The sequence below is a fragment of the Cucurbita moschata genome, unplaced genomic scaffold (genome assembly GCF_002738365.1).
Source record: "Cucurbita moschata cultivar Rifu unplaced genomic scaffold, Cmos_1.0 Cmo_Scf00005, whole genome shotgun sequence".
Lineage (NCBI taxonomy): Eukaryota > Viridiplantae > Streptophyta > Magnoliopsida > Cucurbitales > Cucurbitaceae > Cucurbita > Cucurbita moschata.
This window is the reverse complement of record NW_019268521.1, coordinates 1,153,063-1,178,182: the sequence shown is the minus strand read 5'-3', so window position 1 is coordinate 1,178,182 and position 25,120 is coordinate 1,153,063. Positions and strand designations below refer to the sequence as shown.

The 25,120-nt window shown below is 35.6% G+C and overlaps 4 protein-coding genes across 4 annotated transcripts in view; 2 read left to right on the top strand and 2 right to left on the bottom strand.

Annotated features, from left to right (window-relative positions):
- LOC111442779 (transcriptional corepressor SEUSS) overlaps positions 1 to 1,614 on the top strand; it is a 10,322-nt gene extending 8,708 nt beyond the window's left edge. The window contains exon 10 of the mRNA XM_023080296.1: positions 350 to 1,614. Within this exon, the coding sequence (XP_022936064.1) occupies positions 350 to 1,296 (947 nt within the window). The 3' untranslated portion in view covers positions 1,297 to 1,614. The remainder of the gene's footprint in view (positions 1 to 349) is intronic.
- A 167-nt stretch (positions 1,615 to 1,781) lies between these two features.
- Positions 1,782 to 5,903, bottom strand: LOC111442780 (ribosome maturation protein SBDS). Its single transcript, XM_023080298.1, has 5 exons — positions 5,668 to 5,903; positions 4,191 to 4,320; positions 3,896 to 4,096; positions 3,613 to 3,783; positions 1,782 to 2,427 (listed from the first exon to the last, which is right to left on the bottom strand). The coding sequence occupies exons 1-5, from the start codon at positions 5,799 to 5,801 to the stop codon at positions 1,981 to 1,983; spliced, it is 1,083 nt and encodes a 360-aa protein (XP_022936066.1). The 5' UTR covers positions 5,802 to 5,903; the 3' UTR covers positions 1,782 to 1,980.
- A 2,031-nt stretch (positions 5,904 to 7,934) lies between these two features.
- LOC111443672 (small RNA degrading nuclease 5-like) lies at positions 7,935 to 17,619 on the top strand. The gene is made up of 14 exons (XM_023081596.1): positions 7,935 to 8,214; positions 8,397 to 8,453; positions 8,553 to 8,618; positions 9,841 to 9,974; positions 10,079 to 10,188; positions 11,783 to 11,911; positions 12,091 to 12,161; positions 12,306 to 12,365; positions 12,715 to 12,770; positions 14,382 to 14,442; positions 14,541 to 14,808; positions 15,433 to 15,614; positions 15,700 to 15,995; positions 17,444 to 17,619. The coding sequence occupies exons 1-14, from the start codon at positions 8,101 to 8,103 to the stop codon at positions 17,565 to 17,567; spliced, it is 1,728 nt and encodes a 575-aa protein (XP_022937364.1). The 5' UTR covers positions 7,935 to 8,100; the 3' UTR covers positions 17,568 to 17,619.
- A 3,164-nt stretch (positions 17,620 to 20,783) lies between these two features.
- LOC111443607 lies at positions 20,784 to 22,675 on the bottom strand. The gene is made up of 2 exons (XM_023081503.1): positions 21,733 to 22,675; positions 20,784 to 21,084 (listed from the first exon to the last, which is right to left on the bottom strand). The coding sequence occupies exons 1-2, from the start codon at positions 22,536 to 22,538 to the stop codon at positions 21,024 to 21,026; spliced, it is 867 nt and encodes a 288-aa protein (XP_022937271.1). The 5' UTR covers positions 22,539 to 22,675; the 3' UTR covers positions 20,784 to 21,023.
- Positions 22,676 to 25,120: the final 2,445 nt, after the last annotated feature.

The following is a 25,120-nucleotide window of genomic DNA, read 5'->3' as shown; positions in this document are numbered from 1 at the left end:
TTTTTTTTTTTTTTTTTTTTTTTTTCTATCTATAATTTAATCAAATATATGAATAAGTATGTACTCTCAACTTAGAGGTTGGATATTCAAATCTCTCATCATATATATTACTGAGTATTAAATGGGAAGAAATTTGAGACCTCAGCTCAGGTAGCAACATTAGGACGTCAATCATTCATATGCTTGCACATACAAGATTTGGAAGATGAATTATTTTCAATTCTTGGATAGTGTCTGGGAAGAAAAAAAATCCACATTATTGTCTATTTGTTTCACCGCATAAACTTAATTCACTTTTAAAGTGCTTCTTCAGTCTAAATGCCTTCTTTGTTCTTGCGACTGTTTGCAGAGAGTTTGGCTAAGTTTCCACGGAAGACGAATGCTTCACCACGCTTCCACAGCCAAGCTCAGAACACCGAGCAACAATTACCTCAGCCTCAGCAAACAATTGATCAAAATGCAAACGGTGACCAAAGCTCGGTCCAGGCTGCTGCTATGCAGCTTGCTGCTAACAATGGCGTTCCAAGTGCAAATAACTCTGCTAATCCAACATCAACATCATCTCCTGCTAGTGCAATTGTTGGGTTACTCCACCAGAATTCCATGAACTCCAGACAGCAGAACTCTATGAATAGCACTGGCAGCCCTTACGCCGGGAATTCTGCGCAAATACCGTCCCCGGGTTCCTCCTCGGTTGCTCAGGCACAAGCAAACTCCTCATTCCAATCGCCTACATTGTCTTCACCTAACAATCACCCACAGTCATCAATTGGCACTGCAACCGCTACTAATCACATGAGTGCCACTAATTCTCCAGCAAATGTTCCCTTGCAACAGCAGCAGCCAACACACTCTTCTGAAGCTGATCAAAATGATTCCCAAAGCTCTGTACAAAAGATCATTCAGGAATACATGATGTCGAACCATCTAAACGGGATGAACACAATGACTGGCGTTTCCTCTCTAGGAGATGATGTGAAAACCGTTAACAGGATGTTGCCGGGAAACAACATTATGAGTCTCAATGGACGAAACGGTCTCATTGGAAGTGGAACTGCCAATGGGGTTTCTGGTATGAGGAGCACAGGATATGGCTCCATGGGCGCAGGACTTGCTCAGGCTTCTATGGTCAATGGAATGAAGTCTGCAATGGGAAACAACTCTATTTCGAACGGGAGAATCGGGATGGCGTCATTGGCCCGAGAACAGAGCATAAATCATCAAGATTTTGGTGACCAGCTTCTTAATGGACTGGGAGCTGTGAATGGATTTAATAATCTTCAATTCGATTATTGAAGCTTCTTGTGTGCAGCTTAGAGGATATGCAGAATGGCCTTCAACTGATGGAACCGCTCAAAATGAAAACAGGGTATGGCTCATGTTCTGAACTGATTTGTTATTTATAAATATAAAGGTTAAAATGTGGTGGCGGCTGCCGGCGGTGTTGCTGATTGGGTCGAGTGAGTTTCTTTGATTTCTAATGTACAACTTGTGATTTTTTTACCCTTTTTTCTCCCTCTTTTTGAGTTTTTCCTTCGCATTTTAGATTGATTTACCCTTTATGTGAATTTTTTTTTACCTTTTTCTTGGGCTTAAAGGAGTAATTTTGGAATACGTAAAAGTTTACAGTGCCAAATTCCTCTTTTTTACTTGAATGGAGTTTTTTGTTTCGTGTCATAGAACTGTAACAGGCTGCCTCCATTTATAATTCAGTTTAAAGTTTCTAATTTTCGAGTCATAAGTGGCGATAAAGAGCCATTTCCAGCGTACGAAAAGGCTACTTCGCCTTGTAAATAAGGTATATGTATATCACTGAAACCTCGAAACAGAGAAAACTATGAAAACCGAGATTGAACACACCATTGTGACTGCTGAGCATTACCTATGACTAGCCAATTACTGTATTTTCCTTTCGTACCAAATTGACGTAAACCAAAAAAAAGCTCAAAATAACTCGACAAGCGTTAAGCAGTAGGAAGTTCAAAATGAATACTCCTTCAGGTCGGACTCCGAGTCGCCCATAGCTATTTCTACCATGCACTCTTCTTCGGTTAAAGGAGGGAGATTCTTGGTTTTGCGCTTGACGTTATGCTTGTGCCATTCACTCTTGTGATGCTCTCTAAACTGAATAGCATCCCCCACGACTACGTTGCATGTGCTGCAGCGTTTACCCTCCTTTACGGTATTCCCGCCATCGACAGAGATTGCCTGTTTTTGTAAAGCTTCGCTTAGCTGAGGAATAGCTGATTCTGATTCCTTGACGTGTCGGGGTGGCAGCTCCACATTCTCAAAATCGTCATCGTCGTATTGATCCACATTGGTGTCCCCTTCCTCGTGCAAACAGAAAGAGAGAACTTCAAACTTGCCTTGCAGTTCGCTCATTAAAGGATTACAGTCTCGATAAAAGCTAGGATCCAATTCACAAATCTGTTGCAACAATCAACCACAAAAACTAAGTTCCAAGTATCATTGAATGCTAGGCATTGTCAGTACTTAATGAGAAGTGCACATATGAAGAGATGGTTAACAATCAATAACGAACTCATGAGTCTATACTCGATCACCGAGCATTTGAACCAACAAAGAAGTAGATAAACAGCCCCCATGTAAACAGAAGCTTCAGCGCTATCAAGGAAATGACTCGAGAAATCATGAAACTTGACTACACAAAAATGATTTAAAGACCCTCTCGGGGGTTCAACCTCCTCGCTAGCACATTGCCCAGTGTCTGGCTCTGGTACCATTGTAACAACCTGAAGCCCAAAGAGGACAATATCTGCTAGCGGTGGACTTAGCTTGTTACAAATGGTATCAGAGCCAGTCACCGGACGATGTACTAACGAGGAGACTAAACTTCGAAGGAGAGTGGACATGAGGCGGTGTGCAAGCAAGGACACTGAGCCCTAAAGGGAGGGTGGATTATGAGATCTCACATTAGTTGGAGAGGAGAACGAAACATTCTTTATAAGGGTGTGAAAACCTCTCCCTATCAGACGGTTTTTAAAAATCTTGAAGGGAAGCCCGAAAGGGAAACCCTAAAGAGGACAATATCTGTTAGCAGTAGGGTGGGTTTGGGCTGTTACAATAAACCTAGCACAACTCTTTGATGGCAGTGATTATGGCAATTAATTTTTTTTTTTTTTAAAAAAAAAAAACAGTACTGATGCATCCATGTACTAGTATAGTGTTTCAAACAATTTCCTTCCCCCAATCCCCCTCCAGCAAAAAGAAGCAATGACACAATGATATGAGCAAGGGAAACTAATATTCACATTTACAAAATTTTCTTAGCACCAGCTGGTTTTAAGCACAACTAAATTTCTAAACCTTGCTTGAAATTTCTATCACATAAACATCAAGAGGGAATGATTCACGAAGAACGACGTTCATGGCTAGGTCGAAATGGCTAGCTTGCTAAAATCTTGGTTCACACGATTTATCATGGCCTAGTCCAACACATGGGCAACTACTAGCACATTGACACCCATGCAGGAACCAATATGCAATACAACAGTTCAACTTGTTCAAGGAGAAAGAGTGAAATTATGATACCATTAGCAAGTTGGAGGGAAAGAAAATATTCAAAGCAACAATGAGAAGACTCAGACTTACAACGCTTCGTTGCTGATTTCCAGACTGATCATTGGAAATGATACTAGCACTCCAGGAATTCAACTTATCAAGGAGAGATGGAAAGTTCTGTTCAGGTACAGTATATCGTATTCTCATAGGTGAACGTTTAATTGGGAACTGTTTCTGAAGCTCATGAATGACCTCTAATGCCTGCATTTCAAAAAAAAAAAGTCAGATTAATATTGCGACCTTGAATTTAGAATTATACAAATTTCGAGCAGAAGAATGTCAATCTCACATACAGCAAAAAGTATCAAGCTACCTGTTTCTTTGAGCTGTGATTTGGATCAACAGCAAAATGAATTTCGCGCATGAGTCGCTCAATCATACTAATCGTGTAAGGGCGTTTAGTTTCAGGATTGAAGGTCTTCTGCATAACAATGGTTGCAATATCACGAAACTGATTAGATAATTGAGCCTCCCTCTCCTTCCCTGCAATTTGAAGTTCCCCTTCTTTAAGAATCTAGTACCAGAAAGTTGATGATCTCATCAGTTCATAAAAAGTCACCACAAAATCATACACTCATAACAAAAACTAGAAAAAAAATTCCACGAACCTTCAAACAAATTTCCGCCTGATCATCTGTATCAAAAGCTGCTTTTAAATCTTTGGTTTTTGCAAGAACTCCTTTCGAAACATTTGAATAAACAATTTGCGATTGCAAGACCTCATCTAAATCTTTCTCCCTGTTGAAACATCCATTATCATGTTCATAGTTGACAACTATGCCAGGTCAATGAGTACACATTTGGGAAGAAAAATGAATTAACAAAAGGAAAACTGCAAAAGACAACCTTGCAGTTTGATCCAATTGCAAATTGAGCACTGAAGTTTCAAAATGATCTGATAGTTTATATTCACATCCACCTAATTTAATAAATTACCACTCCAACTCATGTCGTCAGTTGACGAGAGTCTGTTTAACTAATATATTTACCCACAATCATAAGATTTTCTAAAAGAGCAATACTGTGGAATCTACTAAAAATGGCATGCCAATGGAATAGTTATAAACAATGAAGTTTAAAAGTAGTGTCTTTTGCTCTTTAGCTAACTATATAGTTCATGCAATTATTTTCAAATTGTAAAAACTATGGGGTATCGACTTAATATCTCTCAAGGAAAAATGTCAACTTGGATAACTCATGCTAAGACACGTTACCCTCGATCAATAGGTTATAAGTGTTTGAGGATATTTAGTCTTGAATTATGGTTTACCATATGTATCATACTTGACCCTTATTATAGGCAAATATCTGGTATGAATGAGGATATTTAATCTTCCATTACTGTTTACCATAGGTATCATATTTAACCATTTATTATAGTCAAATATCGTGTATCCATTTATTGCTCATTCCATTTATTTGATTCGGTAAATAATTATAAATAGAGAACTCTCACCCTGTAGTTACCGTGGTTTTAGCAAATATTCTCATGGTATCAGGATTCAAAAGCCATGGAGAAGGATATTGGTGGCTAAAACGAATGGGCTCTGATACCATGAAAATATTTGCTAAAAACCACCTAGAAGTTCAAACCCATGTTGTTGAACTCAACAAATAAAAAAAACAGGATACCTTCCCTTGCACAAAAGAGCTAGAAAGAACCTATTAAAACAGTAAGAATCTATCACTCTTGCGCACAGCTGAGACAACCACCTAACCCAACCCTATTAGGTTTGGTTGCCAAGAAAATGAGAAGAACATTAAATTTTGGGCATAATCGTGTGCAATTGGAGGCTAGTTAATCTCAACTCTTCTTCCTCCCCAAACTCTCAATTAGCAAACAGACACATATAACCACAATCAAAGCTGTGTCATACACATTATGCAATTTAAAGATATTTTTTCGAATCCGTTAGCCAATGAAATCCTCCATTTTGACAAATATATCTACAAAATCAATCCTAATATAACATCAAACCTTTACAATCTTCTATCCATAAAAACCTAGCAAACAACAACCAGAGAAAATCCAATAACTAAGAAAGTGAAATCACAGGGTCTAAAGGAGGTGGATATGGAGCTTACACGCCAGAGCGCCAAGAAAGGACCTTGTTCTTGTAACAAGCGATCTCGAAGCGCAGACCGTGTCTCTTCAAACGAACCACCGCCACGTTCGTCAGCCTCTTCTGCCCGATCGGCTGCACCAGCGATCGGGACATCTTCGCTCAAACGCCTCGTAAACTTTGCCGATTGGAATAAGAATGGAGAAGCCGATGATGATACTGATTTTTTGACGAAGCTTCGCCCCTCAAGCTTATAAGAAATAAATAAATAAATAAATAAATAAATTTTTTGTGCGACCCGATCCTTCTAGAAGAAATAAATAAATAATTAATTAATTAATTAAAAAAAATGTAAATTATGGTTGAAAATGTGTTTTTATAACATATTTATGCTAAATTAATTTAAATATTTTGACTTTTTAAAAAATTCAAAATCTTTTATTTCTTAAATAATTTTAAAAATACTTCCACACATAATTTTTTTTTAAACTTAAAAAAATTCAAAAATATTTTTATATCACGTTTTAAAAATATTCACGAGCTTTCAAAAATAATATTAAAATATTTAAAGATAATCTATAAGGTGTCGATATACCCTTTTCGTTCAAAATTAGATTCAAATAAATAAACATTTTATAGATGAAGTTAGTTCATGAATTTTAAGGAACCAACTTAAATTTATTATTAATTTTAAATATATATTTTTTATTTTCATACAAATATATATATACATGTTTTTTATTTATCTTTATTTAATTTCATCCTTATTTATTGTCTAATAACTCTTAAAAATAATTTTTAATCCGAAGTGAGTTTTAATTAAATTCTTTAAAAATACGTAAATAAAGTTTTACAAATTAATATTTTAATAAATTTTGAATAAATAATTCATTATTTATCTTTATTTAATTTTATTATTATTTATTATCTAATAACTTTTAAAAATAATTTTTAACTCGAAGTAAGTTTTAATTAAATTTTTTAAAAATACATAAATAGAGTTTTATAAATTAATATTTTAATAAATTTTAAATAAATAATTCATTATTTAATAAAAGCTATTTAGTTTAGAAACATCTCGCTCATACAATTTAAATAAATAATTCATTATTTATCTTTATTTAATTTTATTATTATTTATTATCTAATAACTTTTAAAAATAATTTTTAACTCCAAGTAAGTTTTAATTAAATTTTTTAAAAATACATAAATAGAGTTTTATAAATTAATATTTTAATAAATTTTAAATAAATAATTCATTATTTAATAAAAGCTATTTAGTTTAGAAACATCTCGCTCATACAATTTAAATAAATAATTCATTATTTATCTTTATTTAATTTTATTATTATTTATTATCTAATAACTTTTAAAAATAATTTTTAACTCCGATTAAGTTTTAATTAAATTTTTAAAAAATACATAAATAGAGTTTTATAAATTAATATTTTAATAAATTTTAAATAAATAATTCATTATTTAATAAAAGCTATTTAGTTTAGAAACATCTCGCTCATACCATTTAAATAAATAATTCATTATTTATCTTTATTTAATTTTATTATTATTTATTATCTAATAACTTTTAAAAATAATTTTTAACTCCAAGTAAGTTTTAATTAAATTTTTTAAAAATACATAAATAGAGTTTTATAAATTAATATTTTAATAAAAAGTAAGTTTTAATTAAATTTTTTAAAAATACATAAATAGAGTTTTATAAATTAATATTTTAATAAATTTTAAATAAATAATTCATTATTTAATAAAAGCTATTTAGTTTAGAAACATCTCGCTCATCCAATTTAAATAAATAATTCATTATTTATCTTTATTTAATTTCATTATTATTTATTGTCTAATAACTCTTGAAAATAATTTTTAATTCGAGGTAAATTTTAATTAAATTTTTAAAAAATACATAAATAAAGTTTTACAAATTAATATTTTAATAAATTTTAAATAAATAATTCATGGTTTAATAATAGCTATTTAGTTTAAAAGCATCTGGTTGAACCCAATTTAAATAAATAATTTATTATTTATCTCTATTTAATTGCATTATTATTTATGGTCTAATAATAACTCTTAAAAATAATTTTTAATCCAAGGTAAGTTTTAATTAAATTCTTTATAAATACATAAATAAAGTTTTATAAATTAATATTTTAATAAACTTTAAATAAATAATTCATTATTTAATAAAAGACACCTCGCCAGACCCAATTTAACCCACAAACACCCTAATTTGAAAACCCTACACCATTCATCATTGTTCTACACTTGATTATAGGACACTTGTAGAAGTAGGAGGGTTATTAGTTTAAGAGTTAAGGCGAATCAATGGGGGTTTTGTTTGATTCGCAGCCTTCCATGGGCGCAGGGCTTTCGAGTTAAAGACTTGCAGAAACTTCTTTCGCCTCTCTGTTCACTCTCTGCCCAGAACACAACACTATGCCATCTTCCAGTGTTTCAGCTTTGGATGCCAAAGAAGAGGGCAAGTCGAACGTGGGCAATACGGAGGAGGAGGAGGATAAGCCCAGCTTCTTCGATATCTATGGAACCGATGTATGTATTCTCTTCTTCATCATTCAGCTGCCCATTTGCCTTTTCAAGCCCTTGATTCTTATTGCGTTAAATCAATAAAGGGGTGTTAGTATTTCCTTGAACTGCACAGGTTTTTTATCCTCCAAGAACTTAATGGCATTGGATAACGTAGTGAATTCTGCTTACTTTGATTCCTCTTGTAGGCTAAAGCTGAGGTTCTTTTCAAAACTCCAGAATCTAATTCAACTTTAAGTCTGCAAGTGAGTTTGCTTAGTTGCCAAGTTTCTTATAATGTTGATATCTTAAGTGATTATTAGATTTTTCGTTGTTTTTTTGTTTTTGTTTTTTTTTTTTTGTAGGATGTTCAAGGGCTTGTAACTTGGGTGCTTGCGGAAGGTTTCATGCCATCGTGGGTTTTTATCAAGGTCAATACCTTTTCAACTTTTCCTTGGTATCTCTAACTTGAAATTTTGTGTAAGCAAAGGAGACCTGACTATGAACGTTATCTAAGGTGAATACCTTATAAATGGTGTTTTATTCTCCTCCCCAACCAATGTGGGACTCACTCCCAATAATCCTCAACAATCTTCCCCTCGAACGAAGTACACTATAAGCCTCCCCTGAGTCTTATGGAGCTCTCGAATAGCCTCCCCTTAATCGAGGCTCGACTCCTTTCTCTAGAGCTCTCAAATAAAGTACACCCTTTGTTCGACACTTTAGTCACTTTTGACTATACTTTCAAGACTCGCAATTCTTTGTTTGATATTTGAGGATTCTATTGATATGGTTAAGTTTAGGGCATGGCTTTGATATCATGTTGGACGAACACGACTCTCCACAATGGTATGATATTGTCCACTTTGAGCATAAGCTCTCATGACTTTGCTTTAGGTTTCCCCAAAATGCCTCACACCAATGGAGATAGTATTCCCCACTTATAAACCCATGATCTTCCACTAAATTAACCAACGTGAGACTCACTCCCAATAATCCTCAACATAGACTTCATGTTGTGATGTATCGTCATAACTCTCATTTAGTTCATATTCTCGTTTATCTAGTTCATGTATGAGAATTAGTATTGCTATGCCTCTATAAAGCCTTGTCTAACATTGTTTTGAGGTGTGGAGTCATTGTCATTTTGTATTTGCCTAGAAGCAATTGAGAGGAACTTTGTAAGAGAGACTCTGTAGTGTGAGAGTGTGAGAGATACACTTGTAAACACTTTGATTATAGTGATTGACTACCACCCGTGGATATAGGGAAACTTCTTCTCTCCGAACCTCGTAAATCTTTGTGTCTCTTTTGTTTGATTTCTATTTGTGGGTGTGTGAGTGTGATTGATCTTGCTTCCGCTTCCACTACAACAATTGAGTATCAGAACATTTTGGTGGTAGTATTTGAGTACAACAAGTGGTATCAGAGCGTTGTGGCTGCATTCCGTCATTTTTGCTTCAAGAGAGTTTCCTCCTTTCCCTTCTTCACTTCCATCACATATAATTATTTTTAAACTGAGATTGTTAGTTTGCCTTAGAATGCTTATTTGAATTGTCTTTTGCTTTGTTATTTTATCCATGGTTGATGGCATACTTTTGCTACAAATATGTAAGATTTCTTGGAAGTACTTAAAGAGTTAAATATTTGCAGAATAAACCCCTAATCCCAAAAGTGGTCATGGTTTATCTCCCTGGCCTGGATGCTGCTCTATACATGTCACAGTCCAAGATACTTCCTACATTTAAAAGATTCTGTGGCAGTCCAAGGCCAGTTTTAGCTCTTAGGTACATGTTCGTTTATTGAACGTTGCATTTATTTACGTTTTAGAATGTTTCTGGGATTTACTTATGGTGCAGTCCTTATGTTTTCATTCTTTGTATTTCGGTAGCTGTATTTCAGATAGAATGCAAACAATTGATGCACTTTTGACGTGTAAGGTAAAGAGGAAGAGAGATGCAAACAGTGTAGACTTAAAGAATAAATTGACGTCTGAACAAGGTTTGTGAGCCATTGGCAAACTTAGATTTTGTCTAGCTCTTCGGCTGTTTATTTTCTTCTTGTGTTGTTTTAGTGTTCTTTCTATTCCTTTGTAGGAGTAGGGAATTTTATACTCTATTACCACATTGCTATTATCAATGTTACCATCTTGTTTTCGTCGTTGGGGGTATAACGTGGTGATAAACTTTTCTGAGTATAAAATTGTGCTACAAGGAGTTTAAAGGTGAGTCTACATAATTATGAGGGCATCAAGACCTATATTGTAACAGCCCAAGCCCATCCAACCGATGTGGGATCTACAAGGGTGTAAAAATCTCTCCTTAGTAGACGCGTTTTAAAAACCTTGAGGGGAAGGCCGAAAGGAAAAGTCCAAAGAAAACAATATCTGCTAGCGGTGAGCTTGGGCTGTTACAAATGGTATCAGAGCCAAACACTAGGCGATGTGCCAGCGAGGAGGCTGATCCTTGAAGGGGGGTGGACATGAGGCGGTGTGTCAGACGTTGGGTCCTGAAGGGGGGTGGATTGGGGAGTCCCACATCGATTGGAGAAGGGAACGAGTGCCAGCGAGGACGTTGGGCCCTGAAGGGGGGTGGATTGTGAGATCCCACATCGGTTGGGGAGGAGAACGGAACATTCTTTATAAGGGTGTGGAAACCTTTCCCTTGTAGATGCGTTTTAAAAACCTTGTGAGGAAGCCATAAAGGGAAAGCTCAAAGAGTACAATATCTGCTAGTGGTGGGCTTGGGTTGTTTCAAATGGTACCAGAGCCAAACATCGAGCGATGTGCCAGCGAATAGGTTGATCCCCGAAAGGGGGTGGACACGAGGCGGTGTGCCAGACGCTGGGTCCCGAAGGGGGGTGGATTGGGGAGTCTCACATCGATTGGAGAAGAGAATGAGTGCCAGCGAGGACGTTGGGCCCTGCAGGGGGGTGGATTGTGAGATCCCATATCGATTGGAGAGGAGAACGGAATATTCTTTATAAGGGTGTGGAAACCTTTCCCTAGTAGACGCATTTTAAAAACCTTGAGAGGAAGCTTGAAAGGAATCAGAGCCAGACATCGGGCGATGTGCTAGTGAGGAGGCTGATCCTCGAAGGGGATGGACACGAGGCGGTGTGCCAGACGTTGGGTCCCGAAGGGGGGTGGATTGGGGAGTCCCACATCGATTGGAGAAGGGAACGAGTGCCAGCGAGGACGTTGGGCCCTGAAGGGGGGTGGATTGTGAGATCCCACATCGATTGGAGAAGGGAACGAGTGCCAGCGAGGACGTTGGGCCCTGAAGGGGGGTGGATTGTGAGATCCCACATCGGTTGGGGAGGGGAACGAAGCATTCTTTATAAGGGTGTGGAAATCTCTCTCTAGTAGACACGATTTAAAAACCTTGAGGGGAAGCCCGAAAGGAAAAACCCGAAGAGGACATTATCTACTAGGGAAGAAGACATTTTAGGGAAGAAGACATTTTAGTGGCAATATATTTGTTGAAAGTGGTTTTGATGCCTTTTATCCACTCTTGCATTATGATGAACTAACCTTTTGGCTTGTTTACATTCTCTTTCTCTCTTTTTCTCTCAATATAGTTTCTGGACTGTGCAGAAATATTTGGCCCTGAAAAAGACTCACCAATATCTATCAAACTCCCGAAGGAGTTACCTTTCCCTGTTACATATTATACACTAACTGCCAAAGAACTGGAAGACAATGGCTATCCATTCAATCAACCAGGTGATTTATCTTTATTACTTAATTGTTTTCGTTCGCTTTGAAAGCTCTATTTTCACTGTTTTCCGAAGTTAACTACCATGGATCCTCTCTCCATCCTCCCCTGCCCCCTCTCTCCCACCCTCACTGAAACTTTTTTTTGAGTTCGAAATTTCTGTAACTTAATTATTCATTTGATTCAGGTTTTATCCAAACACTTCCTGCTCCTATGGGATCTTCACCTTATGAAATGTTGGCACTTGACTGTGAAATGGTAAGTCTATTGTTTGTTTTAAACTTGTTTATAAGTGGAATGTTTATGTTACTGTCTACTTAGTCAGCGAAGACTCGATAATTCTCTTTGATTGTAATTCTTGATTTAAGATAATCATTTAATTCTTTTTTGGACTTTTATTAGTGTGTGACCTGTGAAGGGTTTGAGCTCACAAGAATAACCCTGGTGGATATGGCAGGACAGGTATGCACTCCATCTCTGCTTCGGTTATGTGCTTTGGTGAAAGCGTTGGATATTTGTATGAGGAAACTTAACTAATGCTTTGAAGACTTCAAATCAAGTTCTTGATAGTTTGTGCAACCATCTTGCTAAGTTAATTCAGTCATCTTTCTCAGCTTATGCTTCTTTTTGAAGTTAAAATGTCTATTCAATTAATTGAAGCCACTGAAGTTTACCTCAGTAGCATACAGCTCCAGTTTGTTGAACTAAAGTTTTAGACCAGCTATTTGTATTTGATCTTGTCTTTATGCTACTATGTTATAATTCTACGTGTCGGATTTTTTTTATTTATTACCTTTTCCTGTTATTTCAGATCGTCCTCGACAAATTGGTAAAACCGTCAAATGCAATTGTTGATTACAATACGAGGTAAGATCTTCTTGAGCTTTTAGTAGACAATAGATTGATGTGGATGATTAGAAGTTCTTACGATGTCTCATATTAAAAAAAAAACTCATCAAGAGAAGTTTTTATGATGTGAAAATTGTAGCTTCCGGTAGTTGATTGATATGATGGTTTATGAAGCCGTTTTAGTTATATTGCATGTTTTACTATTCTTTAAATTACTTACCTTTGACAATGATGCTTGTTTTGTTTTGTTTTTGGATAAGAACGTGTAAGTGTGTATTAGCTTAAGCTCACCGTTAGCAGATATTGTCTTCTTTGGGCTTTCCCTTTTGGGCTTCCCTTTAAGGTTTTTAAAACGCGTCTGCTAGGGAGAGGTTTTCACACCCATATAAAGAATGTTTTGTTCTCCTCCCCAACCGATGTGGGATCTTACAATCCACCCCCCTTCAAGGTCCAGCGTCCTCGCTGGCACTCGTTCCCTTCTCCAATCGATGTGGGACCACCCTCCAATCCACCCCTTTTGAGGTCTAGCGTCCTTGTTGGCACACCGCCTCGTGTCCACCCCCCTTCGAGGCTCAACCTCATTGCTGGCACATCACTCGGTATCTAGCTCTGATACCATTTGTAATAGCTCAAGCCCACCGCTAGCAGATATTGTCCTCTTTGGGTTTCCCTCAAGGTTTTTAAAGCACGTCTGCTAGGGAGAGGTTTCCACATCCATATAAATAATGCTTCATTCTCCTCCCCAACCGATGTGGGATCTCACAATCCACCCCCCTTCAGGGACTAGAGTCCTCGCTGGCACTCGTTCCCTTCTCCAATCGATGTAGGACCACCCCCCAATCCACCCCTTTCGAGGCCTAGCGTCCTTGCTGGCACACCGCCTCGTGTCAATCCCCTTCGGGGCTCAGCCTCATCGCTGGCACATTGCTCGGTGTTTAGCTCTGATACCATTTGTAATAGCCCAAGTCCACCGCTAGCAGATATTGTCCTCTTTGGGCTTTCCCTTTCGGGCTTCCCTTCAAGGTTTTTAAAACGCGTCTGCTAGGGAGAGGTTTTCACACCCTTATAAAGAATGCATCGTTTTCCTATCTAACCGATGTGGGATCTCACAAAAGTGAGTATATTCAAACTAACTAAAACAGATACCTTTGGGCTCGGGGTAGAGGAATCCCCCTCCCGAAGAAGAACTAACACAAAAAGGCTTTCTATTTTCTAATAATCATGGAAAACTGTAATCACAAAGATCTTTGCATAAAAAAATATAAAACTGTAATTAATGAAGAAATTTTTATGGTTTGAACACTACCAAGAGGTCAAGTTCTGATACTAAAAACAAAAGAAGCCTCAACATTCAACTTGTTCACAAATAGTCTAAGATTCCTTTCCTTTCACTGAAGCCAAAAGAAATCTTTATGGTTGATCTCCACTAAGGTAACTAATGCTTAAAGGGTAGAGAACTTTTGGGTGTACAAGAAGTTCTTAGCTTATCGGGTGTTAATGCCGGGTGCCCAACTTGTCCGTATGGCTGCTTTTCTCTAACTCACTTGTCTACATATAGTCTCAAGGCGGAATATACTAATGAAAAACGAGGAGCTAATCTCGTTCGCTTTTTCATGTGTCTTTTAACAGGTTTAGTGGAATTACATGTGAAATGTTAAATGAGGTTACCACTAGTCTAGAAGATGTTCAGGTTCTCTCTTTGACACTGTACTCACTGATGTTATCTACTTGCAGCAATCATTGTTTGAGGGAACTTTCTAATGTATTGGTGGTAAATGTACATTGCAGAAAGATTTTTTGAATCTTGTTCACAAGGAGACTGTTCTAGTTGGTCATTCACTGGAGAATGACCTGATGGCATTGAAGATCTCTCACGATCTCGTCGTTGATACTGCCGTTCTATATAAGCATCCCCGTGGTGGCTCTCATAAATCCGCCCTTCGGATTCTTGCTAAAAGATTTCTTTCCAGGGAGATACAGCAATCTAGCAATGGCCACAATAGTGTCGAAGATGCAAGAGCTACTATGGAACTAGCACTTCTTAAAATTAAACATGGTAAGTGACATTCTACTGTCTTTTTGTGATGTTCCACATTGGTTGGGGAGGAGAACAAACCACAATTTATAAGGGTGTGGAAACTTTCCCCTAGTAGACGCGTTTTAAAGTTTTGAGGGGAAGCCCGAAAGGGAAAGCCCAAAGAAGACAATATCTACTAGCGGTGGATCTGGGTCGTTACAAATGGTATCAGAGCTAGCACTGGACGATGTGCCAGCCTTCTTGCTGTTCCCCGAAGGGGGTAGACATAAGGCGGTGTGCCAGTAAGGACGCTGGGCCCCAAAGGGGGTGGATTTGGGGGCAGTCCCACATCGATTGGAGGAAGGAAAGAGTGCCAGTGAGGACACTGGGCCCCGAAGAAGGGTGGATTGTGATGTCCCACATTGGTTGGGGAGGAGAACAAACCACCATTTATAAAGGTGTGGAAACCTTCCCCTAGCAGACACGTTTTAAAGCCTTGAAGGAAAGCCCGAAAGGGAAAACCTAAAGAGGACAATATCTGCTAGCGGTGGATCTGGGTCGTTACACTTTTACATTATAGAGTTCGGTCCTTAGATCACCTCACGTCGTGTTATAAACTCTGCAGGGTTCTTATTGTATGCCTTTTCTCTTGTTTTCAAACAGGACCAGAGTTCGGTTCACCTCCATCGTTAGTCCGAAAGAAGCTACTTAACATACTTGGTGAGAGCGGAAAGACGTCTTCTTTCATTGACGATGTTTCAACCGTGAAGAGATATTCCTCCGAATCATCACATGCATTTCCTGTAACATCTGATGATGAAGCTCTTGCAAAGGCCAAAAAGGAGGTTGGCTAGCTGCTGATTGCATTTGTATGAAATTTCATTCATAACTCATATCCTAATAGTTTGTTTGTGCCTATTATTGTTTTAGGCAATGAATGAAAGAGTTCACTTCGTCTGGACACAATTTTCTGAATTGAATTCTTACCATAAGAAGCAAGCAGATGATGATGAAAGATTGAATGTAAAGCTTGCAGAGTTGTTGTCATTAGTTACTTGTGATACAAAATCTGTCAGCAAGAAAAGGAACAGCCCCAAGATCTGTGTCGAGCTACGAGAAATTTTGGCTCATATCGATTCAAGAATCGATAGCCTCTATGCCTCGCTACCTACGAATGCTATGCTTATTATGTGCACGGGTCACGGTGACATAGCACTTGTACAGAGGTATGTGCTTAATGCTTCTGAGATTAGATATCATTTCCATTTAGTGTTGTATGTTCTTACTGCCTTTGAGTATCAATGTTAAGTTGCTAAGAATCTAGCACGTATTAGAACATGGATGATAAAATTCTGCAGACCACCTTTCTGTGTTACTGGGATTAACACTTTCTGCCTGCTCCATTAGAAGCTTTCATGTAGTAATTACTTTGATCCATGAAAAACTTGTTAGCTGAGTTCAATGTGCCTTTTAGCTCTTGGAGGCTAATGTGATTAGCTTTGTGGGGGAACGAGTGCCGGCATCCATGCTGGGTCCCGAAGAAGGGTGGATTGTGAGATCCCACTTTGGTTGGAGACGGGAACGAGACATTCTTTATAAGGGCGTGGAAACCTCTTCCTAGCAGACACGTTTTAAAAACCTTGAGGGAAAGCCCGAAAGGAAAAGTCTGTCTCGAATTATTTTGCTATCGGATTGCGGGAAAGATGATTAGCTTGTTGAAAGGGATATTAGTATTGGTGGGCACAACCTTTGGTTATAACAGTGAGATCCCACATTGGTCAGAGAGGTGAACAAAGCATTCTTTATAAGGGTGTGGAAACCTCTCCCTAGTAGACGCGTTTTAAAATCTTGACCAACGTTGGTCAGAGAGGTGTTATAACAGTGAGATCCCACGTTGGTCAGAGAGGTGAACGAAGCATTCTTTATAAGTAGACACGTTGTAACAGTGAGATCCCACGTTGGTCAGAGAGGTGAACGAAGCATTCTTTATAAGGGTGTGAAAACCTCTCCCTAGTAGACGCGTTTTAAAATCTTGAGGGGAAACCTGGAAGTGAAAGTCCAAAGAAGACAATATCTGCTAGCGGTGAGCTTGGGCTGTTAGAAATGGTATTAGAACTAGACACCGGGTGGTCTGTGCCAGCAAGGACGCTGGCTCCCAAGGGGGTGGATTGTGAAATCCCACATTGGTCGGAGAAGGGAACGAAGCATTTCTTATAAGAGTGTGGAAACCTCTCCCTAGTAGACGCGTTTTAAAATCTTAAGGGGAAGCCCAGGAGGGAAACCCCAAAGAGGATAATATCTGCTAATGGTGGGCTTGGGTTACGTGAGATCTCATATCAGTTGGGGAGGAGAACGAAACATACTTTATAAGAGTGTGGAAACCTCTCCCTAGCAGACACGTTTTAAAAACCTTGAGGGACAGCCCGAAAGGGAAAGTCCAAAGAGGACAATATCTCCTAGCGGTGGGCTCAGACGGCTACAAGGATACTTTTCTAAGCATGAGAGTTATAGTTTAAGACGACCGTGGTAGACATAACTACTTCATTCTCTTTTTTCTTTAGCTACTTATGTGTATATTGACTTATTTCACGAGACAATATATTTGATCTTACAACATCTCGAGTCGATACCTTAGAGTTTGAACATGTTTGGATGTCTATGTGTATGAATGTAGATTGAGAAAAATGCTAGTGGAGCAAAGTGAAACAAGCATATGCCGTGACAAGGTTGTGAAGATCTTGGAAGAGCTCCATGCCCAAGCTGAGGTAGCTCTCTGTTTTGTATGTATAAAGCATTGATTACTCAAATCCTTCCAAATTATAAGAGTTCAATACATAGAAGTAACACTCATCTGACCTTTTGATCGTTTATATATATGTCTTAATCGTTTATATATATGTCTTAATGAGCTAAGCTATTCTCAAATTGACATATTCTACTATCGAGTTTTGTCTTTGTATCTGTATTTGACGAACGTGTTTGGCATGTGGGGCTGAAGCGATATCGAGTGAAATGCAGTAGGGGTGTACATTCAACTCGACAACTCGAACCAACCCAACCCGAACTATAAGGATTGGGTTGGGTTGGATTGGGTTGGATAAACATTTTGGGTAGAGTTTGGTTCATTTTTTTAAATCTGAACTGAATCGGTTCGGTTTCGGGTTCGTGAACAAAATGTTCGGATTGACCCGAGCCAAATAAAAATATATAAAATATATTAAAAATTCTTCCGTATTAATAGGTTTGTAGAGTAGTATTGAGGTCAATCTAAAAACATTCACGCATCTTTCCAATTTTTTTCATAATAATTTCCTTGGTTAGTTTCTTTATATATATATATATATATTTTCTTTTTATTATTTTATTTAATTTCTTTTATATTATTTTATTATTTTATTATTTTTAACTTGTTTAGTTTATTCTATATATATATATATATATATATTAAAAATACTTGTTTAGTTTCTTTTATATAATATATACAATATTATTTTGTTATTTTATTATTTTTAATTTGTTTAGTTTATTATATATATATATATATATATATATATATATATATATATATTAAAAATACTTTAATATTTCATACTATTTTAAAACACATTAGAATAAAGTTATTTTGAAACTAGGTTAATATTACAATTTTTTTTTATATCCGAATAATTATAAATTGTGGACAAATAAAATTTAAAAAAAAAAATTGACAACCCAATCAACCCCGGGTTGGGTTGGGTTGGGTTTGAAAAGTTTTGGGTTGGATTGGGTCAAAAAAAAATCTCCTATGAGACCAAAAGGAGTTCAATCTAGTTCCGAGGAACCCGACCCAATCCAGATTATGTACACCCCTAAAATAATTGTAATCATAGCGAAAATTAGGACATGCATAAATTGATAACAACATTATATAAAATATTATTTTGGTTGTTGTACTCGTTTCATTTCGTCTCCGTTTTTTTATTTTTCAATACAATAGTACGATCATTTAAGCTAATTTATTCTAATTTTTGTTTTTAATAAAATAAAACTGTTAATTCGTAAAATATTTATTTATTTATTTTCAAATATTTAATTAAAATTTGTAAATTATGTTTCTAGTAGTTGGAGAATAAATAATAAAAAAATTAGTAAATAATATTGGGCTGCAATAATTTATTTTTATTTAATTTTAATAAATTAATCTTCTATAATTTTTTTTTTATCTAGAACCTTCTAAAAATTTATAAACTAGGGTTAATAGGGTTAGTTTATTATTTTTCTTTAAATTATTTAATTATAAATTTATGTAAATTATGTTTTGTTAATAATTTTTTTTAACCTAATTTTTAAATTGAGTTACTAAATTCTTTTAACCCAAAATGTATAAGAAATTTCTAATTAATATTTATTTAATCAAGTCAATATTTTTATAAGTTTTTTTTTTCTAGTTATAACGAAGGTTGCAATTCATTCGTACTTGAGTGTTGACCGATGATTTTTTGTTTTCCTTTCAAATGAATCGAAAGAGATTGAACCCGACTCATCAAAGTCTTCCTAAATTGTCATGTGTCACGTGTATGCTCTATAGGTCATTTGCTTACCTCGACATCGACCTTGACTTGATTGGGCCTATGGGCCCAATAATATGTTTGGCTCAAGTCGTTTTATCGCAACCGTCAATTCCTTTTTTTCTTTGTACGTCATCCAAAATTTATAATTATTCGGTTAATTTTATTTTATTATATTTATAGAAAAAATTAATTTTGACCTCTCACGTTCTTTGAATCTTCCCAAACCTTCTAGTCGATGCAAGCTCTTGAGGATGATCGGGTAAAATTGTTTAGATTAAAATTAAATTATTTCATATATTTTCTTTTAGTTTTCTTCTCTATATTTTATTTATTTTGACTTTGAAATAAATGTATATTATTATTTATTTTAATCTAAATAAAATTAAAAAATAATACTCTTATTATTATTATTATTATTATTTTAAGCTCAAAATCTATATTATTTGGATATGTTCACACGTAAGTCATGAACCAAAAAATACTCCAAGGCATCAATATTCCAAAGCTGTTGAAAAGTCATGATTTTCAAACCATTTTTTTTTTATTTATTCATTTAATTATTTGTTTACCTTTAAACGTAAGGTACATCCTATGATAAGTTATTTATTTATGCACGAGATTTTGATGCGTTTTAGAATTAAATTTATTTGATTTAATATGATATTAGAAGTCGTATGTTCGAACTCTTCATTACTTAATGCATGATAGCAATTGAGCTAAACTGATTGAACTATGTGCGAGCGTGACATTTAAACAGTAGACCTTTACGTTAAGAGTATATATTTAAATTAATAAAAAAAACGTCAATAATTGGTGGGTTAGGATTTTCTTTGAGCAAGTTTTCGACCGAAAAAAGAATACTTGAAACGATAATTAATTTGTTATTTACACGTTACACAAAAACTAATTTATTGCGAGTGGAAGTATCAAATAACTGATTATGATGCAATATCCTGCCCATTTGTAATGTCGTTCTATCGATTGGTGTTAATATAAGCATTGATCAACATAAACATAGCTCAACCATTTGAGTATCTATTCCTGAGTTTAAAATTCCTATCCGTACATTTGGTAGTAAAAATAAATAAATAAAATTTTAACCTAAATTTGATCATACTACTTTTTTGGGCAAAACATTAGAACTAAAACGACTCCACTTTTATGGAATGGACGAGGGAGAAGAGAGATCCCTCCCCGTTAACTATACCGAGCTCATCCTTGTCACCTACCATAGCCCCACCCCAATCTCTACCTGCTATATATAAAGTTTCCAGGAATCTAATCTCTGAGAATTCTTGTCCCATTTCTTTAAAAAATAGATAGAGAATTTTATACGGACAAAGAATGAAATAGGTGCCAAGAACCGAGACACGACAGGAACATTGCTGTCTCGCCCGTGGAAAATCTGTAATCAGAACAGTTGAAAGCAATCAAAATGAAAATGGAATAAACAAACAGATCAAGTTCTCTGGAAGAGGAGATTCATTCTGTCAATTAGCTTAAAGAAGATGAACCCTGGAGGACGACACAGGGTATACATACATACATATATATATATATATATAGATCAATATATATAGATATATATAGAAGCAAGAACAAAAAAGGGAGCATTTTAGTTGAAAAACTGGAAGAGAATTTACAGACGCTGTGTAAGACTAATGCTCCATATCTTTATATACCTATGGCGGATCAGCAGCCTCTTCATTCATCCCGTTCATTGCATTTGGGATAAATGCATGACCAGCAACCTCTATACGCATGCCTGTAATTCAATTATGATTCATAAGAATTGTGATAGACCCAGTTTGAAGAACATTTTTATGTTAACAGATTCATGAACAGTTCGAAAAATTCTAAAATCCAGAACAATGCAGAGTAGAAGTGATTCTAGTGTCGATCCATTGGTCTGTTCTTCATTTCAGAGAAAACGATCATCTTCAGCTCAACAGATTCTCTTATGTTCATAGCTTGGGAATTTTTACTACCCAAAATGATGCAGAGTTAGAATGATTCTCTATTTACTAATGGAGATTTTCCTACCTGTTCTTCATTTCAGAGAAAACCCTTTCATATTCAATTCAACTCAGCAGATTCCTAGGATATTAAATCATGAAACACCTTGAGAAATTTTAACTATCCAAAATGATGCAGAGTAGAAATGATTCTATCTCGAACAGTGAATTTGCAGGTTCTTCAAAAACCTCATATTCAACTCAGGAAATTGTTATGATACTAGATCCCTGAACAGATTGAGAAATTACTAGCCGAAATGATTCAAAGTAGAAGTAGTTGTTTTGAATGGTGAATTTCTCTGTTCTTCATATCAACTAAGAAGATCAAACATTCATTTCTCAAGCTACAAAGTGGAGTGTGAATCAGAGAAACCATTAATTACTAGCTATGGTGTTACCTGCCGGAGGATTTTGTTCTGTTCTTGTTGCTGCCATTGCTGCCATTACTGCTGCTACTGCTACTGCTCTTGATGCTTCCATTGTTAACACTAGAATCATAAGCAACGCTTCCAGTCTCAGATGAAACTGAGAGTCTTCTCTTCCACCAATCCTTTTCCACCGGATGAGAAGGTTTAGGCGAAACTTTAGCACTCGTGTTCAAACCAGAATCGTTGTTCTTCTTCTTCTTCTTCTTCTTGGTTCTAGTTCCAATAGAATTCGGAAATCCCATTTTCAGATACAAACCTCCATTCTCCATATTCCACGAACTTCTCCCAACCAACGCGCTAGTTTCCTTCTTCGATTTCCGATTCTCCATCGCAAAAACCTCCCGATCACCGCCTTTATCCCTCTCATTCGCTCCAGTTGGTTCTTGCTGTCCTAAAACCATCGGCTGCTCCACCAAGTCTCTCAACGACAACTCGTAACACGACTCCGGCATATTATTCACAAGTTCCATAAGCTCCTTCTGTCCAGTAGCAATAGCAAGAGCCTTCGACGGCGGAGACAGGCTCTGGTAATTAGATCGGTAAAACTGCGGGCTCCGTTGAGGACTACTCAAACGAAATCCATACTCCACCGCCTCATCATCCTTAAGATGAATCTGCTTCCCATTCCAACTCCTGAAGATGTCATGATTCAACGCCGGCCTGGAGCTGGACCTGGACCTGGTTGAAGCAGGAGAACCGAAATCCATGGCGTCAAAAGCCCTAAAATCAGGGGATTCGGTAGGGCTTGAGAGCAGCTTTCTGCTAGAACCAAGCATGATGATGATAACCGATGGAAATGGAGAAGGAAGAGGAAGAAATTGAAGGTGAAAAAATGGCGATGGCGGTACGATTACGGTAGTGGAAGTATTGTAGAAGAAGAGTCGTTATCATGGGCGACGCTTTGTGGGTCTTTTTCCTCTCTTCAATTTATTTATTTATTTAAATTAAAAATAAAAATAAATAAGGATTTTGGAATGGGAGCCAGAAGTCTAGGGGTTCTAGAAGAACACGATGATGACGTGGAATTTTTAATTTAATATAATATTATTATCTCGCTTCTGTTCCGTTTTTTGACTTTTGAGTTCCTTATTTCCTTTTTTTAATTATTTATATTCAAAATTATATATATTATTTTCAAATTTAATATATTTTAAAATTTTCAAAATATTAGTGGTTAAATAATTTTTTAATTTTGTTTATATTAAGAATTTCGAATTCTATATGCACACCTTTTTATTTTTAATTATCCCATTTTTAAAAATATATATTAAATTTTTAAAATTTTCTTCACAATATTTTTTAAAAAATTAAAAAATTATAATAACTTGACCTCTGCATTATCTTATTTTATTTAATTAATGAAAAAAATCTTATTTATTTATTGTGTATATTATATTAGTAACTAAATTATAATTATACACCGACCAATTTGAGTTACCGTCTTAACTCAACTGTACCTTCTATTTTTGGGTTATCTTTTTTTTATTTAATTAATGAAAAAAAATCTTATTTATTTAAATATTAATAACTAAAACTTCACAAAATTTAAATATTAAATATTTGTAATATTAAATATTTGTAAATGGCGTGTCACTCACTTTTGTTACAAATGTTAAATATTTTTAATCTCCGGTTGAGTTAGATTATAATTCAAGTTGATGTTGACCTGCAAACCAAATCGAATCATCGATTTTCAAAAAATTCAGCTCAACCCGAACAAAAAAGAATCTAACCCAACTTAATTTGAGTTGGGTATTTCAAATTAGTTCAGTCATCGGACGAGTAAAGGGCGTTAATTATAACAATAAATTTCATACATATGGACACGTGTGGGCTCTAGCTTATCCTATGATGTGGCACTGATTGGAGGTTATTATATGGTATGATGATCAATATGATGTCATTATTGATTACTTTTATAATAATAAAACAATGGAATAATTTAGTTTAAATTATTTAATAATTTAGAAATCAATATTACAAAACAAATTAAAAAAAAAAAAAAAAAAAGTTGTCGGTGTCATTGTTATTGTTACCGCGAATTACACGACAGTCATCTCAGCATTGACAACGCAATCAATCAAGGTTTATCACATTTTCTTTATTGATTGCAACTATAAAATATATTTCAAATTTTCTCTACGAAAAATAATTTTTTTTATTAAAAAAATATGACTTTGTATCCTCAATAATTATATATAATTATTAAAAAAATTATTTTTTTTATCGACGTACTTTATTCTTTATTTGAGATCCCACATCAGTTGTGGAGAAGAACGAAACACCCTTTATAAGGGGTGTGAAAACTTCTCCGAGAAAGCTCAAAGAGGACCATATCGGCTAGCGGTAGACTTGGGTCTATGTTTACTGTGCATATACAATTAATTTAGTTAACGTCTTTCTCGTCATTTATTTGTCACGTTCTATCAAATAAACTAATATCTATTTAGTATATTAGAATTACGATTCAAAATGACTCGGTTCTATTGGATTGATTGTTCAATCTATTCTTCTATATTTTTTGGGTCGATGACAATTATACTAACATTTAATATGATTTAACATCTGATTACGAGATTTTGAAAAGTATTTGTGGTAACTAAATGAAACATAATTTTAAGCTTTGACTCGTAGAATTGATTTAAGTAGAAAGCATATAGATATGCTTGAGCTCGATTGATAATGAAATATCATGTGGAATTGATGAAATTGAAAGCGTGATTGATTGTTTAGTTATGCAATTTAGTGTACCGTTCTAAGGATTTGTGATTATGAACCTTTTTTGATCGGTTACTATGTGAAGACGGGTAGGAGTTCATCAACTAATCTCGTTAAAAATTGTTCACACAGTATATTAATTAGGGTTGTATACAGATTGAGTTGGAAATTTTTTTTACACCAACTCGAGATTAGAGACTACGAAGTTGAGATGGATCGAGGTTTTGTATAAACTACATGTAACAGTCCAAGCTCATAGCTAGCAGATATTGTCCTCTTCGAAGTTTCCACACTGTTACATCATTTCTCTCTCCAACCGATATGGAATCTCACAATTCATCCCCTTTGAGGCCCAGCGTTCCTTTCTCTAATCGATGTGGGATCTCACAATCCACCCCTATTTGGGGCTTAGCGTCCTCACTAGCACACCATCTGGTGTCCACCCTCCTTCAGGGCTCAGCGTCTTCGGTGCCACACCGCCTAGTGTCTAGCTCTAATATCGTTTGTAACAGCCCAAACCCACTACTGATAAATATTGTTCTCGGGTTGTTACACTACAAAACTCTCACATATATATATATATATATATATATATATATATATATATATATATATATATATATATATATATATATATATA

Bases quoted from the DNA above. Each gene is read 5' to 3' on its own strand.
- LOC111443672 (XM_023081596.1), top strand. From the start codon at position 8,101: ATGCCATCTTCCAGTGTTTCAGCTTTGGATGCCAAAGAAGAGGGCAAG. The intron at 12,162-12,305 runs GTAAGTCTATTG...GACTTTTATTAG, and splicing joins TGGCACTTGACTGTGAAATG to TGTGTGACCTGTGAAGGGTT. The intron at 14,809-15,432 runs GTAAGTGACATT...GTTTTCAAACAG, and splicing joins ACTTCTTAAAATTAAACATG to GACCAGAGTTCGGTTCACCT.
- LOC111442780 (XM_023080298.1), bottom strand. From the start codon at position 5,801: ATGTCCCGATCGCTGGTGCAGCCGATCGGGCAGAAGAGGCTGACGAAC. The intron at 3,784-3,895 runs GTAGCTTGATAC...TTTGAAATGCAG, and splicing joins ATCACAGCTCAAAGAAACAG to GCATTAGAGGTCATTCATGA. The intron at 2,428-3,612 runs GTAAGTCTGAGT...TTGTTGCAACAG, and splicing joins GAAATCAGCAACGAAGCGTT to ATTTGTGAATTGGATCCTAG.
- LOC111443607 (XM_023081503.1), bottom strand. From the start codon at position 22,538: ATGCTTGGTTCTAGCAGAAAGCTGCTCTCAAGCCCTACCGAATCCCCT. The intron at 21,085-21,732 runs GTAACACCATAG...ATTGAATTACAG, and splicing joins AGAACAAAATCCTCCGGCAG to GCATGCGTATAGAGGTTGCT.